Here is a 20,379-nt window from a genome sequence, read left to right on the forward strand (position 1 = left end):
TACAGAAGTTCCAAAGAAGAGCCTTTGCTATTCAAAGTACGATATCCAAACTAACAGCATCTTGGGACCTTGTTAGAAATGCAAAGTCCCAGGCTTACCCCATATTTACTATATCAGAGTCTTCATTTTACTGTGACCCCCAGGTGTTCTCTGTCCATTCAGGTATAAGGGGCACTGGCTTAAAGGCTGCGAGATCAGGGACTAAGTCATCAGGGTCCAGGTTCCCTAACCCTCTTTATAAATAGCAGTTCAATCCCTATCTTTTTTACATATTAGATTTGCAAGTAATTATTCTTTGAAACTTGCCTAGTTTTGATATCTATTTCATAAGTACAACTGGTTTAAGAGCCAGAATAGGGAAACGTTTATTATTAAGACCTGAATCGAAGCTTGTATAAGAAGTAATTTATCTTGGTATAGAGGCAGAAAGGACTTGGCCTTTCCAAGCCTGTGATTATAAAACTAGAATTAAGTGAGTGGAGACCAACAGGCATAGTTTACATGGATACGTTATGTGGATTTATTGCTCAGTTCAAAATTCAAGTCTTCAAGTACAGAGCATTCATAATCAGAGTCACAGATACTACAAGACGGGACTAGAATCTTCTCAAGGCAAAAGAACCAAACAAAGAGTTGACCTAAAATTAGTACCTGAGGAAGCCTCTCTTAGTTGGGGCTTCCTTTTAGGCACCTCAGAGATTTCATACAACACACAGTCATCCCCATCTTTCTTACTACTATTCTGACTTTTAGGTGCTGTAAGAGCAATGAGGAGCATCCTGACAGTTTCTTCCTACAAGCAGGGTTTGAGTTCCTCATATGTACCAGCTACTCAAACTACAACTGCATTTCACTTCACTTCATTTCATTTTATAGCACTTCAAGACATCCATTAAATTTCACAAAAGAAGAAATGAATTTCAGAAAACACTGTCCATATCATCCATTTCAGAAGAACCTGAAATGTGTGCATCTTTCTTCCACTTTCTTTCCCAAATATCTGAACAAGGCAATTCCCAGAGCTCAGGTCTTTCTTACACTTTGAGAGGTACACACTTAAATAACTGTATAAGGTGTAGAAGAACTTACTCTGTGTACCTGAAAATAACCCAAAATAGCATACATTCACTAGAATAACATTTCATTCTGTGAAGTCATTTGGGTTCAATACATAAAAATAAAAAGAAAACCTAATCAAAATATTAATAAACAGTTTGCTGCATTGTCATGAACTAACCTGACTGGTACAGCTGCCGATGCAGTTGCAAACAAATCAACCGGAGGCGATGTGTCAATAGTTTTAGCTGGTGTAGAATTAGGTGACGTAACAGTTGTGACTGGAGAAGACTGAAAGGGAAGAGGCACAGCACCCTCTGGTCAAATCTGAATCTACAGGACACAAGGCGACAGGCCCCCCACTCTGCAGACCTATGCCACTTGGTAGCTCCTCATGGGAGGAAAAAACTCAAGAAAATTTTAAATTGAGAATTATAATAATCAATAGTGGACAAAACATGTTTCAAATATTACAAGTTATATGTAATTTATATTGAATTATGACAAAGTATTTGTCCTAACATTGCAATGACTTCTATGCATATATTTATAATCGAAGCCAAATAATAAATTAGGAGCTTGGGACTAACAAATACACACTACTATACGTAAAACAGACAAACAAGGTCCTACTGAATATGAATAGCAGAGTGAACTACATTTAACATCTGGTAATAACCTATAATGGAAAAAGAAACTGAAAAAGAATTAACACACATATACAAAACTGAATCACTTTGTTGAACATCAGAAACTACTACCACATTGTAAATCAACTCTATTTTAATTAAAAAAAATAAAATGAAGGCCAAACATATTTCCTAAACAAAAAATTGGTGGGAAAGATCTTGCTAACTGCAAAAATGAAACAAAAAAATCAATTGCAATGATTGCTTTAAAAGCCAGGCCATTCTTTTCTGCATCTTAAACAGACTGCATTCAAAGTCGTCTCAGATGCCTGTAACATCTAGAAATCTAACTTAAAAAATAGTTCACAGACAGCAGAGAACAATCCCCAAACAAGATTCAAGTCACTGACAGCTTGAGGATAGACCTTCACTAATGTGAAAAGATAAAATTTCAAAAGTGAAATAAAACCCAACATTTACTGTTCTAAGCTGGTTTAAGAAGAGGACCTAATAGTCAGCTAATATATTAAAAAAATAAAATGCTTGTATACTGTGGATCACAATAAACTGTGGAAAATTCTGAAAGAGATGGGAATACCAGACCACCTGACCTGCCTCTCGAGAAACCTATATTCAGGTCAGGAAGCAACAGTTAGAACTGGATATGGAACAACAGACTGGTTCCAAAGAGGAAAAGGAGTACGTCAAGGTTGTATACTGTCACCCTGCTTATTGAACTTCTATGCAGAGTAGATCATGAGGAATGCTGGGCTGGAAGAAGCACAAGCTGGAATCAAGATTGCTGGGAGAAATATCAATAACCTCAGATATGCAGATGACACCACCCTTATGGCAGAAAGTGAAGAGGAACTAAAGAGCCTCTTGATGAAAGTGAAAGAAGAGAGTGAAAAAGTTGGCTTAAAGCTCAACATTCAAAAAACTAAGATCATGGCATCTGGTCCCATCACTTCATGGGAAATAGATGGGGAAACAGAAACAGTGTCAGGCTTTATTTTGGGGGGCTCCAAAATCACTGTGGATGCTGATTGCAGCCATGAAATTAAAAGATGTTTACTCCTTGGAAGGAAAGTTATGACCAACCTAGACAGCATATTCAAAAGCAGAGACATTACTTTGCCAACCAAGGTCCGTCTAGTCAAGGCTATGGTTTTTCCCGTGGTCATGTATGGATGTGAGAGTTGGACTGTGAAGAATGCTGAGCGCCAAAGAATTGATGCTTTTGAACTATGGTGTTGGAGAAGACTCTTGAGATTCCCTCGGATTGCAAGGAGATCCAACCAGTCCGTCCTAAAGGAGATCAGTCCTGGGTGTTCATTGGAAGAACTGATGCTGAAGCTGAAACTCCAATACTTTGGCCACCTCATGCGACGAGTTGACTCATTGGAAAAGACCCTGATGCTGGGAGGGATTGGGGGCAGGAGGAGAAGGGGACGATAGAGGATGAGATGGCTGGATGGCATCGCTGACTCGATGGATGTGAGTTTGAGTAACTCTGGGAGTTGGTGATGGACAGGGAGGCCTGGCATGCTGTGATTCATGGGGTGGCAAAGAGTCGGACACGACTGAGCGACCGAACTGAACTGAACTGTATAGTAACTATCCTAATTCTATTTTCTTTTACTTGGTATATTTAATTTGCCTGTATTCAGAAGAGAAAGATGAATGGATCATCTCAAAACAGTCCACTGATACTCAGTTCTGTAAGTGAAAGTGAGACGTTAACAGCAAGCAAAATGCACAAAGACCAAGATCAAGCAAGGGCCATCAGCCACTGCTCTAACAGGACATCTAATTTCAAGCAGACCAAATGCAGAGGGAATTTGAAAAACAGTAAATTAAGAAAAAGGACTGAGGAGATAAGCAATGTATAGGAGTTTCCAGACTTAAATAGTATCTGTTTAATAGGTCCATATAGTCAAAGCTATGGTTTTTCCAGGAATCATGTACAGATGTTAAGAGTTGGACCATAAAGAAGGCTGTGTGCCAAAGAATTGGTGCTTTCAAACTGTGGTGTTAGAGAAGACTCTTGAGAGTCCCATAGACAGCAAGGAGATCAAACCAGTCATTCCTAAAGGAAATCAATCCTGAATATTCATAGGAAGGACTAATGCTGAAGCTGAAGCTTCAATACTTTGGCCACCTGATGCAAAGAACTGACTCACTGGGAACATAAGGAACAAGATGGCGGAGGAACAGGATGGCGAGATCACTCTCTCCCCTACAAATTCATCAAAAAAACATTTGAACGCGGAGTAAAGTCCACAAAACAACTTCTGAATTCTGGCAGAGGACATCAGGCACCCAGAAAAGCAGCCTATTGTCTTCGAAAGGAGGTAGGAAAAAACATAAAAGATAAAAAGAGAGACAAAGAGGTAAGGAAGGAGCTCCGTCCCGGGAAGGGAGGCTTTAAAAAGAGAGAAGTTTCCAAACACCAGGAAACACTCTCACTGGCGAGTCTGTGGCGAGCCTTGGAACCTCAGAGGGCCATATAACCGGGAGGAAAAAGAAAGAAATAATTAAAACCCACAGATTACCCGCCAAACGGTAACTCCCAGAGGAGAAGCAGCGCAGACGCCTGCATACGCCATTAGCAAGCGGGGGCTGGGCAGGGAGGAGCTGGCTGAACTGCTTAGAGAGAGGACTGGGCTTGAATGCCCTGAGAACAATCTGAGAGAATTAACTGGAGATAGCAAAGCAGACTGGGATAGCTTCCCCACGAAAAGGCGGAAAGCTCTAACCTAAGACTCCACCAGCCCCACTCACAGAACAAAGGGCTGAGCAGAGTGAGCCGGCCACGGTTGCCCCATCCCCCATCCACCACCGAGACAGGCAGGGAGGTCAGCCAGAGCCAGAGGGGGCAACCGTGGCCCCAGAAAGGCGTCCAATACAAACTGCAGGCAAGCTTGTTGCTAATCAAGACTTCTTGGGCTCAATATCCGCCTGAGAAGGTGCGCCGGTTGTACACCCAGAAAACCTAATGGCAGGGACTGGGGAGGCGATAAGTCACAGTGACTGTGCTCGCCAAACACCTGGTCACCTGAGCTGCTCGGACCGGGGAAGGCACAAAACGCAGACCCAGCCAAGTCTGCGCCTTTGTGGAGTACCTGAGAAACTGAACTTGAGCCGCTCAGACCTGGGAAGTACATACAACCCAGCGCCGGCCTCGGACAATTCCCGGCAGAGCAACCTAGAGCCTGTGCAGTGTAGACTGGGACAACACATGCGCTGTGAGCGGGGGCAAACCCAGTGTGGCCAAGACGCTGCAAGCGATCCCCACAGACGCCAGAGATATTTGCAGCGTTCCTCCCTTCCCAGAACAGGACTGAACAACTGAGCCTTAAAAAGTGTCCACACGCCCCCTAGTATCAGGGCGGAAATTAGACACTGAAGAGACCAGCAAACAGAAGCTAAAACAGAGGGAACCACCTTGGAAATGACAGATAGAGAAGTGTAGAGGCTACTCCAAGAATAAGACCGAAAACCAGAGGCAAGAGGCTTAACCCCGAATCCTGAGAACTCCTGACTCCAGGGAACATTAATCGATAGGAGCTCATCAAATGCCTCCATACCTACACTAAAACCAAGCACCACCCAAGGGTCAACAAGTTCCAGAGCAAGACATACCATGCAAATTCTCCAGCAACACAGGAAAATAGCCCTGAGTTTCAATATACAGGCTGCCCAAAGTCACTCCAAATCCACTGACATTTCATAACTCATTACTGGACACTACATTGCACTCCAGAGAGAAGAAATTCAGCTCCACCCACCAGAACACCAACACAAGCCTCCCTAACCAGGGAACCTTGACAAGTCACCCATCCAACCCCACACACAGCGAGGAAACTACATAATAAAGAGATCTCCACAAACGGCCAGAAGAGCGATAGGCCACCCCAAGCAAAGCAATATAAGCAAGATGAAGAGGCAGAGAAATACCCAGCAAGTAAAGGAACAAGATAAATGCCCACCAACACAAACAAAAGAGGAAGATATAGGGAATCTACCTGATAAAGAATTTCGAATTTTGATGGTGAAAATGATTCAAAATCTTGAAAGCAAAATGGAGTTACAGATAAATAACCTGGAGAAAAGGATTGAGAAGATGGAAGAAAGGTTTAAAAAGGACTTAAAGGAAATAAAAAAGAGTCAATATACAATGAATAATGCAACAGATGAGATCAGAAACACTACGGAGGGAACAAACAGTAGAATAACAGAGGCAGAAGACAGCATAAGCGAGCTAGAAGATAGAATTGTAGAAATAAATGAAACAGAGAGGAAACAAGAAAAACAAATTAAAAGAAATGAGGACAATATTAGAGACCTCTGGGACAATGTTAAACGCTCCAACATTTGAATCATAGGAGTACCAGAAGAAGAAGACAAAAAGAAAGACCATGAGAGAATACTTGAGGAGATAATAGTTGAAAACTTCCCTAAAATGGGGAAGGAAATAATCACCCAAGTCCAAGAAACCCAGAGAGTCCCCAACAGGATAAACCCAAGGCGAAATACTCCAAGACACATATTAATCAAATTAACAAAGATCAAACACAAAGAACAAATATTAAAAGCAGCAAGGGAAAAGCAACAAATAACACACAAGGGGATTCCCATAAGGATAACAGCTGATCTTTCAATAGAAACTCTTCAGGCCAGGAGGGAATGGCAAGACATACTTAAAGTGATGAAAGAAAATAACCTACAGCCCAGATTACTGTACCCAGCAAGGATCTCATTCAAATATGAAGGAGAAATCAAAAGCTTTACAGACAAGCAAAAGCTGAGAGAATTCAGCATCACCAAACCAGCTCTTCAACAAATGCTAAAGGATCTTCTCTAGACAGGAAACACAGAAAGGGTGTATAAACTCGAACCCAAAACAATAAAGAAAATGGCTACGGGATCATACTTATCAATAATTACCTTAAACTTAAATGGGTTGAATGCCCCAACCAAAAGACAAAGGCTGGCTGAATGGATACAAAAACAAGACCCCCATATATGTTGTCTGCAAGAGACCCACCTCAAAACGAGGGACACATACAGACTGAAAGTGAAGGGCTGGAAAAAAATATTCCATGCAAACAGAGACCAAAAGAAAGCAGGAGTAGCAATACTCATATCAGATAAAATAGACTTTAAAACAAAGGCTGTGAAAAGAGACAAAGAAGGAAACTACATAATGATCAAAGGATCAATACAAGAAGAAGATATAACAATTATAAATATTTATGCACCCAACATAGGAGCACCGCAATATGTAAGACAATTACTAACAAGTATGAAAGGGGAAATTAACAACAATGCAATAATAGTAGGAGATTTTAATACCCCACTTACATTTATGGATAGATCAACTAAAGAGAAAATTAACAAGGAAACACAAACTTTAAATGATACAATAGACCAGTTAGACCTAATAGATCTCTATAGGACATTTCACCCCAAAACAATGAATTTCACCTTTTTCTCAAGCGCACACAGAACCTTTTCTAGGATAGATCACATACTCGGCCATAAATCTAGCCTTGGTAAATTCAAAAATATTGAAATTATTTCAAGCATCTTTTCTGACCACAATGCAGTAAGATTACATCTCAATTACGGGAGAAAAACCATTTAAAATGCCAACATATGGAGGCTGAACAACACGCTGCTAAATGAACAAATCATAGAAGAAATCAAAAGAGAAATCAAAATATGCATAGAAATGAATGAAAATGAAAACACAACAACCCAAAACCTCTGAGACACTGTAAAAGCAGTGCTAAGGAGGAAGTTCATAGCAATACAGGCACACCTCAAGAAACAAGAAAAAAGTCAACTAAATAACCTAACTCTACATCTAAAGAAACTAGAAAAGGAAGAAATGAAGAACCCCAGGGTTAGTAGAAGGAAAGAAATTGTAAAAATTAGGGCAGAAATAAATGCAAAAGAAACAAAAGGGACCATAGCAAAAATCAACAAAGCCAAAAGCTGGTTCTTTGAGAAGGTAAATAAAATTGACAAACCACTAGCTAGACTCATCAAGAAACAAAGGGAGAAGAACCAAATCAATGAAATTAGAAATGAAAATGCAGAGATCACAACCGACAACACAGAAATACAAAGGATTATTAGAGAATACTATCAGCAATTATATGGCAATAAAATGAATAACCTGGAAGAAATGGACAAATTCCTAGAAAAGTACAACCTTCCAAAACTGAACCAGGAAGAAATAGAAAATCTGAACAGACCCATCACAAGCACAGAACTAGAGGCTGTAATCAGAAATCTTCCAGCAAACAAAACCCCAGGTCCAGACGGCTTCACAGCTGAATTCTACCAAAAATTTCAGTTCAGTTCAGTCGCTCAGTCGTGTCCGACTCTCCGCGACCCCATGAATCACAGCATGCCAGGCCTCCCTGTCCATCACCAACGTCCGGAGTTCACTCAAACTCATGTCCACAGAGTCGGTGATGCCATCCAGCCATTTCATTCTCTGTCGTCCCCTTCTCCTCCCGCCCCCAACCATTCCCAGCATCAGAGTCTTTTCCAGTGAGTCAACTCATCGCATGAGGTGGCCAAAGTATTGGAGTTTCAGCTTTAGCATCAGTCCTTCCAATGAACACCCAGGATAGATCTCCCTTAGAATGGACTGGTTGGATCTCCTTGCGGTACAAGGGACTCTCAAGAGTCTTCTCCAACACCACAGTTCAAAAGCATCAATTCTTCGGCGATCAGCTTTCTTCACAAATTTAGAAAAGAGCTAACACCTATTCTACTCAAACTCTTCCAGAAAATTGCTGAGGAAGGGAAACTGCCAAACTCATTCTATGAGGCCACCATCACACTAATCCCAAAACCTGGTAAAGATCCCACAAAAATGAAAACTACAGGCCAATATCACTGATGAACATAGATGCAAAAATCCTTAACAAAATTCTAGCAATCAGAATCCAACAACACATTAAGAAGATCATACATCCTGACCAAGTGGGCTTTACCCAGGAATGCAAGGATTCTTCAATATCCGCAAATCAATCAACGTAATACACCACATTAACAAACTGAAAAATAAAAACCATATGATTATCTCAATAGATGCAGAGAAAGCCTTTGACAAAATTCAACATCCATTTATGATCAAAACCCTCCAGAAAGTGGGAATAGAAGGGACATATCTCAACATAATCAAAGATATATATGACAAACCCACAGCAAACATTATCCTCAACGGTGAAAAACTGAAAGCATTTCCCCTGAAGTCAGGAAGAAGACAAGGGTGCCCACTCTCACCACTACTATTCAACATAGTTCTGCAAGTTTTGGCTACAGCAATCAGAGCAGAAAAAGACATAAAAGGAATACAAATTGGAAATGAAGAAGTAAGCTGATGACATGATCCTCTACACAGAAAACCCTAAAGACTCTACCAGAAAACTACTAGAGCTAATCAATGAATAAAGTAAAGTTGCAGGATATAAAATCAACACACAGAAATCACTTGCATTCCTATACACTAATAATGAGAAAATAGAAAGAGAAATTAAGGAAACTATTCCATTCACTGTTGCAACGAAAAGAATTAAATACTTAGGAATATATCTACCTAAGGAAACAAAAGACTTGTACATAGAAAACTATAAAACACTAGTGAAAGAAATCAAAGAGGACACACTAATAGATGGAGAAATATACCATGTTCGTGGATTGGAAGAATAAATATTGTAAAAATGAGCATACTACGCAAAGTAATTTATACATTCAATGCAATCCCTATCACGCTACCAACGATAGTTTTCACATAACTAGAACAAATAATCTCACAATTTGTATGGAAATACAAAAAACCTCGAATAGCCAAAGCAATCTTGAGGAAGAAGAATGGAACTGGAAATTAACCTGCCGGACTTCAGGCTCTACTACAAAGCCACAGTCATCAAGACAGTATGGTACTGGCATAAAGACAGAAATATAGATCAATGGAACAAAATAGAAAGCCCAGAGATAAATCCACACACCTATGGACACCTTATCTTTGACAAAGGAGGCAAGAATATAAAATGGAGAAAAGACAGTCTCTTTAACAAGTGGTGCTGGGAAAACTGGTCAGACACTTGTAAAGGAATCTAGAATACTTCCTAACACCATACACCAAAATAAACTCAAAATGGATTAGAGAGCTAAATGTAAGACCAGAAACTATAAAACTCCTAGAGGAGAATGTAGGCAAAACACTCTCCGACATAAGTCACAGCAGGATCCTCCAAGACCCACCTCCCAGAATATTGGAAATAAAAGCAAAAATAAACAAATGGGACCTAATTAAAATCAAAAGCTTCTGCACAGCAAAGGAAACTATAAGCAAGGTGAAAAGACAGCCTTCAGAATGGGAGAAAATAATAGCAAATGAAGCAACTGATAAAGGATTAATCTCCAAAATATACAAGCAGCTCCTGCAGCTCAATTCCAGAAAAATAAATGACCCAATCAAAAAATGGGCCAAAGAACTAAACAGACATTTCTCCAAAGAAGACATAAAGATGGCTAACAAACACATGAAAAGATGCTCAACATCCCTCATAATCAGAGAAATGCAAATCAAAACCACAATGAGATACCATTTCACACCAGGCAGAATGGCTGCTATCCAAAAGTCTACATGCAATAAATGCTGGAGAGGGTGTGGAGAAAAGGGAACCTTCTTACACCGTTGGTGGGAATGCAAACTAGTACAGCCACTATGGAGAACAGTGTGGAGATTCCTCAAAAAACTGGAAATAGAACTGCCATATGATCCAGCAATCGCACTCCTGGGCATACGCACCGAGGAAACCAGAATTGAAAGAGACACATGTACTCCAATGTTCATCGCAGCACTGTTTATAATAGCCAGGACATGGAAGCAACCTAGATGTCCATCTGCAGACGAATGGATAAGAAAGCTTTGGTACATATACACAATGGAGTATTACTCAGCCATTAAAAAGAATGCATTTGAACCAGTTCTAATGAGGTGGATGAAACTGGAGCCTATTATACAGAGTGAAGTAAGCCAGAAAGAAAAACACCAATACAATATACTAATGCATATATATGGAATTTAGAAAGATGCAAATGATAACCCTGTATACGAGACAGCAAAAGAGACACAGATGTATAGAACAGTCTTTGGGACTCTGAGGGAGAGGGTGAGGGTGGGATGATTTGGGAGAATGGCACTGAAATATGTATATTATCTTATGTGAAACGAATCGCCAGTTCAGGGTCGATGCATGTTACAGGATGCTCGGGGCTGGTATGCGGGGATGACCCAGAGGGAGGATAAGGGGAGGAGGGAGGTGGGAGGGCGTTCGGGAGGGGGAACTCATGTATACCCGGGGCGGATTCATGTCAATGTATGGCAAAACCAACGAATATAATATTGTAAAATAATTAGCCTCCAATTAAAAAAAAAAAAAAAAAGAACTGACTCATTGGAAAAGACTCAGATACAGGGAAAGATTGAGGGCAGGAGCAGAAGGGGAGAACAGAGGATGAAATGGTTGGATGGCATCACCAACTCAATGGACATAAGTTTGAGCAAACTCTGGGAGATAATGAAGGACAGGGAAGCCTGGCATGCTGCAGTCCACGGCATCGCAAAGAATGGGACACCACTTAGCAACTGAACAACAAATAGCTATTTGCCTAAGAACTTGCTTCCCAGGTGACTCAGTGGTAAAAAACTGGCCTCTAAATGCAGGAGGCCACAGGAGACAGGTTTGATCCTTGGATCAGTAAGATCCCCTGGAGGAGGATATTGCAACCTGATCCAGTATTCTTACTTGGGCTTCCCAGGTGGCTCAGTAGTAAAGAATCCACCTGCCAACGCAGGAGACATGAGAGACGCAGGTTCAATCCCTGAGTCAGGAAGATCCCCTGGAGGAGGACATGGCAACCCACTCTAGTATTCTTGCCAGGATAATCTGTGGACAGAGGAGCCTGGCACTGTCCATAGCGTTGCAAAGAGTCAGAAACAACTGAGTGACTGAATATGGGCACACGCTCAAAGAATATAGTTAGCAAAGAATTCAAAATCCAAAGATATACAAGTTCCAAGCACTCAGCACTTGCAAAAAAGATAAAAGATAAACCCAAGAGCAGTATGAATACTGTTGCTCAGAAAGGGTCAACTCAAGCTTTGTTCTTCACCAAAAATTCAAAGTTTCCAAATGGAATGTGAAAGAGTAACAGGGGAATAGAAACAACTGACAAAAACGAATTTGCATGCTGTCCCCTGTGGACATTGACAACTCAGAAATAAATCTGTGGTTTTTGTTTCAACCGACACATGTAAATAAGCTTAGAAAGTGATGTTTAGGAAATACCAAGCAGAATGTACTGCCAGCAATGCATCTACCAACAGAAATGCAGAAATGAAGGCCTCCAAAGGCTTATTAAAACCTGCCTTGTAATAATCAGCTGTGAAGAGATGAGGAAGGGAGGAAAACAGAACCAAAATAATCCTGTTATTACAAAAAGAAAACAGTCAAAATTTGATTTGGCCAAAATGCCAAAACAGACCATCCTAAAGGATTCCAGAATTTTACCACACTCTACTCAGCAGTCCTGTGGCACATTTCTTCCACAGACATGATTTTAAATCCAGCTGTGTAGCCTGATCACCAGGGAGCTTCAGTTGCTTGTTTGTTTGACTGATGGTGCTCCCTGAGGAACTCTTAGGCAGATGGCCATGTACTGACAGAGTACAGGGTGTCTGGGGTACCCTGTGCAGTCATAATGCCATCTTTCTTGCCTGTAATAACATTAGTAACATGACAGAAATTCAGCAAAGAGGAAAGAGCACATTTACCACATTTTGCCTGAAAAATACAATGGCAAATCTAAACTACTGACCTACAGAACCAAATCACTCTTGGCACTGACAACCCTAATCTTGTCCTTACAAGACACTAAAGGAGAAAGGGAGTTGAAGGAGTTATGACAGTTATTACAGTAGATGGTCTAAAAGACACGTTTGGAAGGATACCCGATGACATTTAGTTTCTTTATATCCCAGGTGGTGCGAGTGGTAAAGAACCCACGTATCAGTGCAGACAGACGTTAAGAGACTCAGGTTCAATTCCTAGGTCAGGAAAATCCCCTGAAGGAGGGCATAGTAACCCACTAGATTATTCTTGCCTGGAGAATTCCATGGACAGAGAAGCCTGGGCTATAGTCCATAATATCGTAAAGAGTTGGACACAACTGAAGTGACTTAACATGCATACACCATCAAGGCAGGCACAACATCATGTGCCTTATTTATCTCACTGGGCTATGATTCAGAGTTCTTGAAAGTCCTTTGAAACTAGTAAGATGATACACGGATATATTTGTTCTCAGTTGTAATATAAATATAAAAAAATTTCACCTACTTGAAAAAAATTTTAGTCCAGATAGAGGGCTAAGTAGATATTGCTATATGATATTGAACTGAGAAACTAATTTAAGAGGAAATACAAAAAAAAAAAAATTACCTTACCTTTCCTCAAAAAATTCAAAATAAAATTACCATGAAAGTGATGGTGTTAGTCACTCAGTCGGCCCAACTTTTTGCGACCCCATGGACTGTAGCCCACCAGGCTCCACTGTCTATGGGATTCTCCAGGCAAGAATCCTGGAGTGGGTTGCCATGCCCTCCTCCAAAATTATCAGATGATTCAGCAATTTCACTTCTGGGTGCAGACTCTAAAGAACTGCAAACAGGGACTCTAACAGATATTTGTATACCATGTTCACAGCAGCATTATTTACAATAACCAACAGGTGGAAGTGATCTAAGTGATCATCTATGGAGGGATGGATGAACAATATGTGGTCTATACTTAGCATGGAATAGTATTCAGACTTCAAAAGAAAGGAAATCTCTGACATATGCTAAGATCTTAAGGGAAAACCCAAACGAACTTTTTGGCCAACCCAATATAACATGGATGAATGTGGAAGATACTGTGCTAAGTAAAATAAGCCAGTCACAAAAGAACAGATACTGAGAAGTTCAACTTATTTGAGGCACCCAGAGTTGTCAAAATCATAGCATCAAAAAGTAGAATGGTGCCTTGCCAGGAGCTGGGGGTGTAGGGGATGAGGGTGGGGAATGACGAGTAAGTATTTAAAGGGTACAGGGTTTCAGCTTGGGAAGAAAATGTTCTCAAAATGGATAATAGCGATGGCTGCCCAACAATGTGAATGTACTTACTGCCACTGAACTCTACAATCGAAAGTTGTTAAAAAGGTCAAAACAAAACACAAGACAAACTTACCTTACTTAATGGAGAGGGAGCACCAGATCTAAAAGGAAATCAAAAAGAATAAAAACTAAATACACCTGAATATATTTGTAGAAGCATTTAAGTCTGATGCTTGGTCAAGCATTAACTTGTCTATATACAGACTTTTTTTAGTAATGCAAAAACTACTTTCTAAAAACAATTTTTATCTGACATCTGCTTCTAATGTTTCCATCCACTTAATTTCTAGTGCTAAAAATTCTTAAACTCAAAATCTTTTTTTGTATCTCTAGCAATTCAATTAACTACTAGAGTTGATTTGTATTGCCTATGTCCATCAAAAATAAACTGCTCAAGTTGCAATTTTAAAAAATTTGCCCAAGAAGACCTGGGAAAAATAATGCTTTATAGATTTTTTTCAAAACTGTCTGGTTTAATATTTTTAAAAGTTAGAAAACCCATGAAGGTTAAAGTACACTGTGATTCATTTAATCAAATTGTGATACATAAAAGGAACACTAAAATAAAAAGAAATCCCTACACATGCCTGATATGTGTCTCAACTTTCATGTCCTAGAGCTTGTCTTTTTTTCATTGCTGAAATGAAAACTATCCATGACAAATGTTCTCGTTATCCTGTGAAAACTTGAGAGTTTGAAAAGAATGGTAACCCCAATGCTTGTTTCTAAGGGAATGAGGCAAAATCAGGATGACATACATTTCTTTTTTCAGTTAGATTACTGGTGGCACTGTTTATTATATAGCATTTCCAGCAAAATGCTTCAGAAACAACTGCCTAAACAGCTTAGATTTTACTACCCTGAGTTGGCAGAAAATAATTAGTAAGGAAACATGATGAAGGAAAAAAAGAGATTTCAATAAGAAGACTATCATCAGGGTCTTAGAGGATAGTTTTCTATTTATTTACAGAGATAATAGCACACATGGCAGGAGTAAAATAAAATTAGCAGAGATTTTGTAACTGGAGTTTGGTACAGTATCATGATTTTTTTTTGTTTTGTTTTACTGGATATAGCAAAAGAAATTTAACAATCTTAGATGCATTTTAATATCTCTTATTTTCAACTTCATCTGCAAACACATGCCTGCCATTTCCTGTTTAATTTTTACTGAAAATGAACATGAGGCACCCAGAGTTGTCAAAATCATAGCAACAAAAAGTAGAATGGTGCCTTGCCAGGAGCTGGGGGTGTAGGGGATGAGGGTGGGGAATGATCTCTCTCAGAGATCTCTGTGATCTAATGAAGATAGAAGTCTAAGGGCAATGCTTGGTTAGGTTATGCTTTATTTGGCTGGTAGCTTCAGTGAAATATACCCTATAGAGAAGAGGATATATGTTTATCTATGCTGCTCATTAAGGGTCTACTGAAATAAATGGAATCACAGTATTCTCTGTATCTCAGAAACTTAGGAACCTACAAATCTAGTACTAAGGTTGAAAATTTCCTAATGAGCTTTTGGTTAATAATTTCTCCACTCCCACCATTTCTTCTCTTTAAATATGTGGAAAACGAAGGGAGGGAGTTAGGTTTAAATAAAAAGTCAAGAAAATAATAGTCTTAATTCTGCATAGCCAAAACAGAAACATAGAAGCCATCTGATATAGTCACTTTCTAAGAATGAGTTAATTGAAATTAATTTGTTTCTCTCTCAAGAGCTTTTCATGAATCGATTCTTAGTGGTACTGACACAATGAGAAATATTAATGCAGAAAAGAGAACTGAGGATGAACAAGAACTTGTTGAACTATAGGGCCAAACTAATACATAAAAGTTTCTGACATATTCTATGCTCTATAGCAAAATAAGGATATAGTAAAAATGACAGAATTTCTCTACCTACTGTTAAAGAATATCATGCTCAAACCTAAGTACAAAATATCATCACTGGCACAAGAATCAGTTTGCCAAGCTCTTGCATGAATGCTATTACTATATGACACTTGTAGTTACCCTGTGGATTAAGCAAAAATCTAGTGTCTGTCTCCTCCAATCATTCCACTTATTGCACTGTATCTTATTTGCCTGTCTTCACCACTAGATGCCAAATTGTTTGAAGGAAGCGAAACTATCTCATTCCTTTATATCAGATAAATATATTGCAGAATAAATTAGCCAAACATCTTAACAGTTATTTTGTTATGAAACTAAACTGTCAGGATGTACAATCTCTGTTTCCATGGACCAGATCCAGGTTTCATTATGATTTCCTCAAAAAGGTAGAACCAGAGGTGTTCCCATTGGGGCCACTGCTTTAAGAAACATCATTCATCACTGATTAAAGTCTGAGGGCTCTGAGGCTCAAAGAGGTAAAATAACTTGCCCAATCCTCATCATTCTTTAATGGTGGATTTCAGGCTCTGGTCCAAGTCTGTCTGTGCACGTTTCACATTCCAGCCTGTCCTGATGAAAAACACAGGGGAACCCAGCACATTTGTTCCTCTCTTACATAATACACGAACTGCTTCTTTTAACCTGTTCCTTAGCTTATTCCCTATCCTACCACTGGCTGTTAGCCCTTTATAAAAGAAAATGCTATAATCTTTAGATATAAAATATGACATTATTTAAAGCCTGATACTTATTTCGGTACTTATTTCAATTACTTCAGCTAGAGATATTTAGTACACAGTGAATCATGTTGGGGAAAAATAAGGCATGAATGTAATTTAAGACAAGAATGAATGACCTATAGTAATGTACCCTAAATCTTGAAAAACATTACAAACAAACAATGGGTTTTTATGACAAACACAGAAAATGCCAAGGTTTGCTACCAATGTGTTAATGGTAAGCTATCAAAAGAAGAAATTTTATTTCTTATTCATAACACTAATCCCTACACAGTTTTGGTTATAAATGCTAGCCAGAAAGATAGACAAAATGTATATGAGAAAAACCTGTCTCTTCCAAATAATTTTAATTACGCTAAACTTGAGGTTTCTTGAACCCTCAACAGCTAGTAAATCCACGTATAAAACAAAATCAAGTTCTCTATTTTGTTCTGTGGAATTACAGAAACAGATAATGTACAAATGCATATATCACAGTATTGCAGAAAATTTCAAAAATGAGTTGTCAGTGGATATAACGCACTAAATAGAAAAGGCCTACATATTTTTTATTAGACATTTGAAAATGCTTCTCTTTAAGTATCTACTTAGAATAATTTTATACTGCTTCTAGAAGACAAAGAAAACCTCTTTAATTAATTTTCTCTGTAACATTGTCTTTTGGCAGTTCTGCCATGAGCCATAGGGAAATATTTTGTTTACTAAACAAGTGAAGAAGTCTTTGATTTCTAAAATCTCAGAGGAATATCTGTACAGCCACCTAAAAGAGTTTGTTAGTCTTGATTTAACACCAAAATAAAGTAAAACCATTTATGCCAGTCACCTTGAGAGACAAATTTCAAAAGTATAATGGAAAAAACACAGATATGTAAAATGGACAGAAATCAGTTTTAAAAGTTCTAAATACCAAATGTGGAATCTTAAGAGTGTTTTTTGCATTTTTAGTACTAACCAAATGCAAAAAAATCACTCAATACAGTACTCACCCTTCACTTAAGTTCCCAGGTAAGCACAAACATACAAAGAAATAAACAGTTAACTACTATAGTTCATTTATTTTAAAAATAGGGAATAAGCAAAGACAAGTTCAGAGGTGGTCTTAGCCAATTCAGAAAAGAAATCTGACAAGCATTAAATGATTTTAAAGGAGAGAGGAAAATTATGCTCAGTCAAAGGTAATTCAAAACAAAAGACCATTAAGTTTTTATTTTACTACTCTAAATGTCCATAGCTCCTGCTGCTGCTGCTGTCCATAGCTAAATAGCCCAAAAATAGTTTGCAGCAGCCACAAGGGGGCAGCTTGAGATCTGAAGTTAGGCTGATGAAATTCACTGTGGGAGATGGCTTTTCACATGAATGCTGCCCTGGCAGATTTAAGCACGGAAAAGGGTGACCTGTGCGGGGTGTGAGGACATGAGGGGAAAGACGGCAGATAAGCCAGCTTATCCGCCTTGCACCCATGCACATCCTGCATTGCCCAGGGAGAGGCTCTCACTCCAGGATGTGCATATTTCCTCATCTAAGCGGATCCACCGGCCAGAGGAGCAGGGACACTGCTCAGGTTTCCTTGTCCTTTGGTTTAAATCCTAGGTAACTCATCTGGCTTCCTAGTCACCCTAATATGGTGTGGGGGAAGGGGCTGCAATTACTAGAAGTGGCCACCTTCTTTTGTGACTTACTACTCTCATGCCTTTTTAGTTGACGTCAATCTACCCACAAAAGTACGATCATCCTTGGCCAACACTGAAGTGGGGACAGATCTGGGACAACAGTACAACCTTGACAGAGCCCTTGAGAAGTCCTGCCATTCGTCACTCCAAACAGCTCTGCCATCACTGCCTGAGAGAGTCCTACGTCATTGTTTATTATTGAAAATTTAAGACATGCAATAATTTTTATACTAACTTGTAATAGATGACAAATAACCCTTAGCTAATGAAACAACAAGCAAAAAAGTGACTTTGAGACACAACAATCTAGATTCTAGGAAAACACCCAGAGAGAAACAAGCAGAAAGGAGATGCATTTTAATAGCTGTATCACAGGTAAAATTCATGGTCAGCCAACAACCCTGCAATGAGCAGTTCATGGGTTGTCTCTGCCAATTTCTGCTGTCATTCTAAACAGAATCAACATACAGCTGGGAACAACAAAAATAGATTTCAAACTGGCTCTGTAGAGAAAGCTACGTTAAGTTTTTAGATGAAGATAATGAAGTACAAAATAGTCTCTGACCTTAGGAAACAGAAAATCCATTTAAACCACATATGAGGGTGGGGGGAGGAGGAGAAGGGAAGTCATAACACAGCGCAGTGCATGATTAAGGAAGGCTTCATGAGATGGCCCTCCCGAGATGTATAAGATGCCCACACACAGAGACAAGGAGAGGCAGGCATCCAAGATTAGCAGAATTACAGTCTAAGCAAGGAGCTAAAACTGAGAAGGATCAGGTCTTGTGAACAGACAAGTATGACCCCGGCTGGAGAGAACAAAAATGGAACCTGGACATTTTTGGCATGTGATCAGGAAAAATATGCATAAATCTAAGTGTCCAAACACAAAGGTTGAAAATATACTAAAAGTGCACTTCTTGCTGCTCGACTGCTACTCTGTCCAGAAAAAGATCTCTGAGCCAAGTGTCAGCAGCATGCCATGTCACAGGGTCCACGTGGGGAGAGTCTAGAGTGCAGAAAGCGATGCCTGAGGGCTTTGCTTTTTCCACAATGGAACTGGTAACATAACAGTGTTCAAAGGCTGCTTGGGAAACTGGACTCATTCTTACTTGTGCCCATTGATGACAGCCTCAACTTTTAGACACAAGCAACTCTTTTTCTGAGGACTGTGAATCCCTTCTGAGGGCAAATAAATAAGTCAGCAAGTTCAGCCAACACAGGTAAAACCTACTAATCTGCTGCATTAGCCCGCAGATAGATCACTGATATATGGGGTCACGCTATCATAAGTTAATGGGAAGGGTGGGGGGTTTTGAAGGAACTGAGGAGAATTACAATAAAGCATACCATGAAACTGCAGTACCATGATAAATCTCATTGTATAAAAAACAACTCTAGTATTTTTCTGTCTTACACAGAATATACAACTAATGCGTACTTGTTTCCAGGTTTCTTTCCTTCTAATGTATTTAGATGCTGTTCAAGGGTCTCCATAAGACTGCTGGGAGCCTACAATAAAAAAGTACAAAATAAATGTCTGCACTGCTTTCTTTCAAAATAAACACACTGTAACATCACTGTAACTCTGAACAGTGGAGGTCTGTGTACCCCAATACATGTGGGAGATAATTTCATTCCAGGTGCTTTTGGTACTTAAGTATTTAAATTTCACACAATCTCAAACAGGCCCATCCTACATATACATAACTTCACTGCATAACAAATAGTGTTACAGTGTGGTTTCAGTGTATAGATTACATTGGATAGACTTTTTTTTAAGATATTATTTAAATGTAGTAAACAATTAAATTCACAATGTAATTCCATAAGACCACAGTGAAACAGTAAAGATATTTACATCCAAATCAAAAATATAAATGCCCAAATACAAATGTACAGAAATATGAAAATACAGTAAAATCTCACTTATCCAAACTTGACTGAAATAGTAGAGAAAGTCATTACTTTATTAAAAAAGGGAGAGTGAAAGTTGTAGGGGGGGAAATATAATTTTAATAGTTGACCACAATTAAGATTTTCTTATTGTTGAGCTATTTATATATGTAACATAGGAACTTTAGCAAATATTGATGTTATAATAAGACTACTGCATTTTGACAAATTTAATACATATTTTCAAC

The 20,379-nt window shown here is 39.1% G+C and overlaps 1 protein-coding gene across 3 annotated transcripts in view; it reads right to left on the reverse strand.

Annotated features, from left to right (window-relative positions):
• The window catches only part of SNAP91 (synaptosome associated protein 91), a 178,300-nt gene that overhangs the window by 67,948 nt on the left and 89,973 nt on the right, over positions 1–20,379 (reverse strand). For all 3 annotated transcript variants that reach the window (XM_088840553.1, XM_088840555.1, XM_088840554.1), the window contains exons 10-12: positions 19,677–19,747; positions 14,006–14,033; positions 1,238–1,347 (exon numbers count right to left, since the gene is read on the reverse strand). In XM_088840553.1, coding sequence (XP_088696679.1) covers positions 1,238–1,347; positions 14,006–14,033; positions 19,677–19,747 — 209 coding nt within the window. The remainder of the gene's footprint in view (positions 1–1,237; positions 1,348–14,005; positions 14,034–19,676; positions 19,748–20,379) is intronic.

Source organism: Moschus berezovskii, chromosome 10 (genome assembly GCF_049115385.1).
Source record: "Moschus berezovskii isolate FMDL1 chromosome 10, NW_MosBer_1.0, whole genome shotgun sequence".
Classification (NCBI taxonomy): Eukaryota; Metazoa; Chordata; class Mammalia; order Artiodactyla; family Moschidae; genus Moschus; species Moschus berezovskii.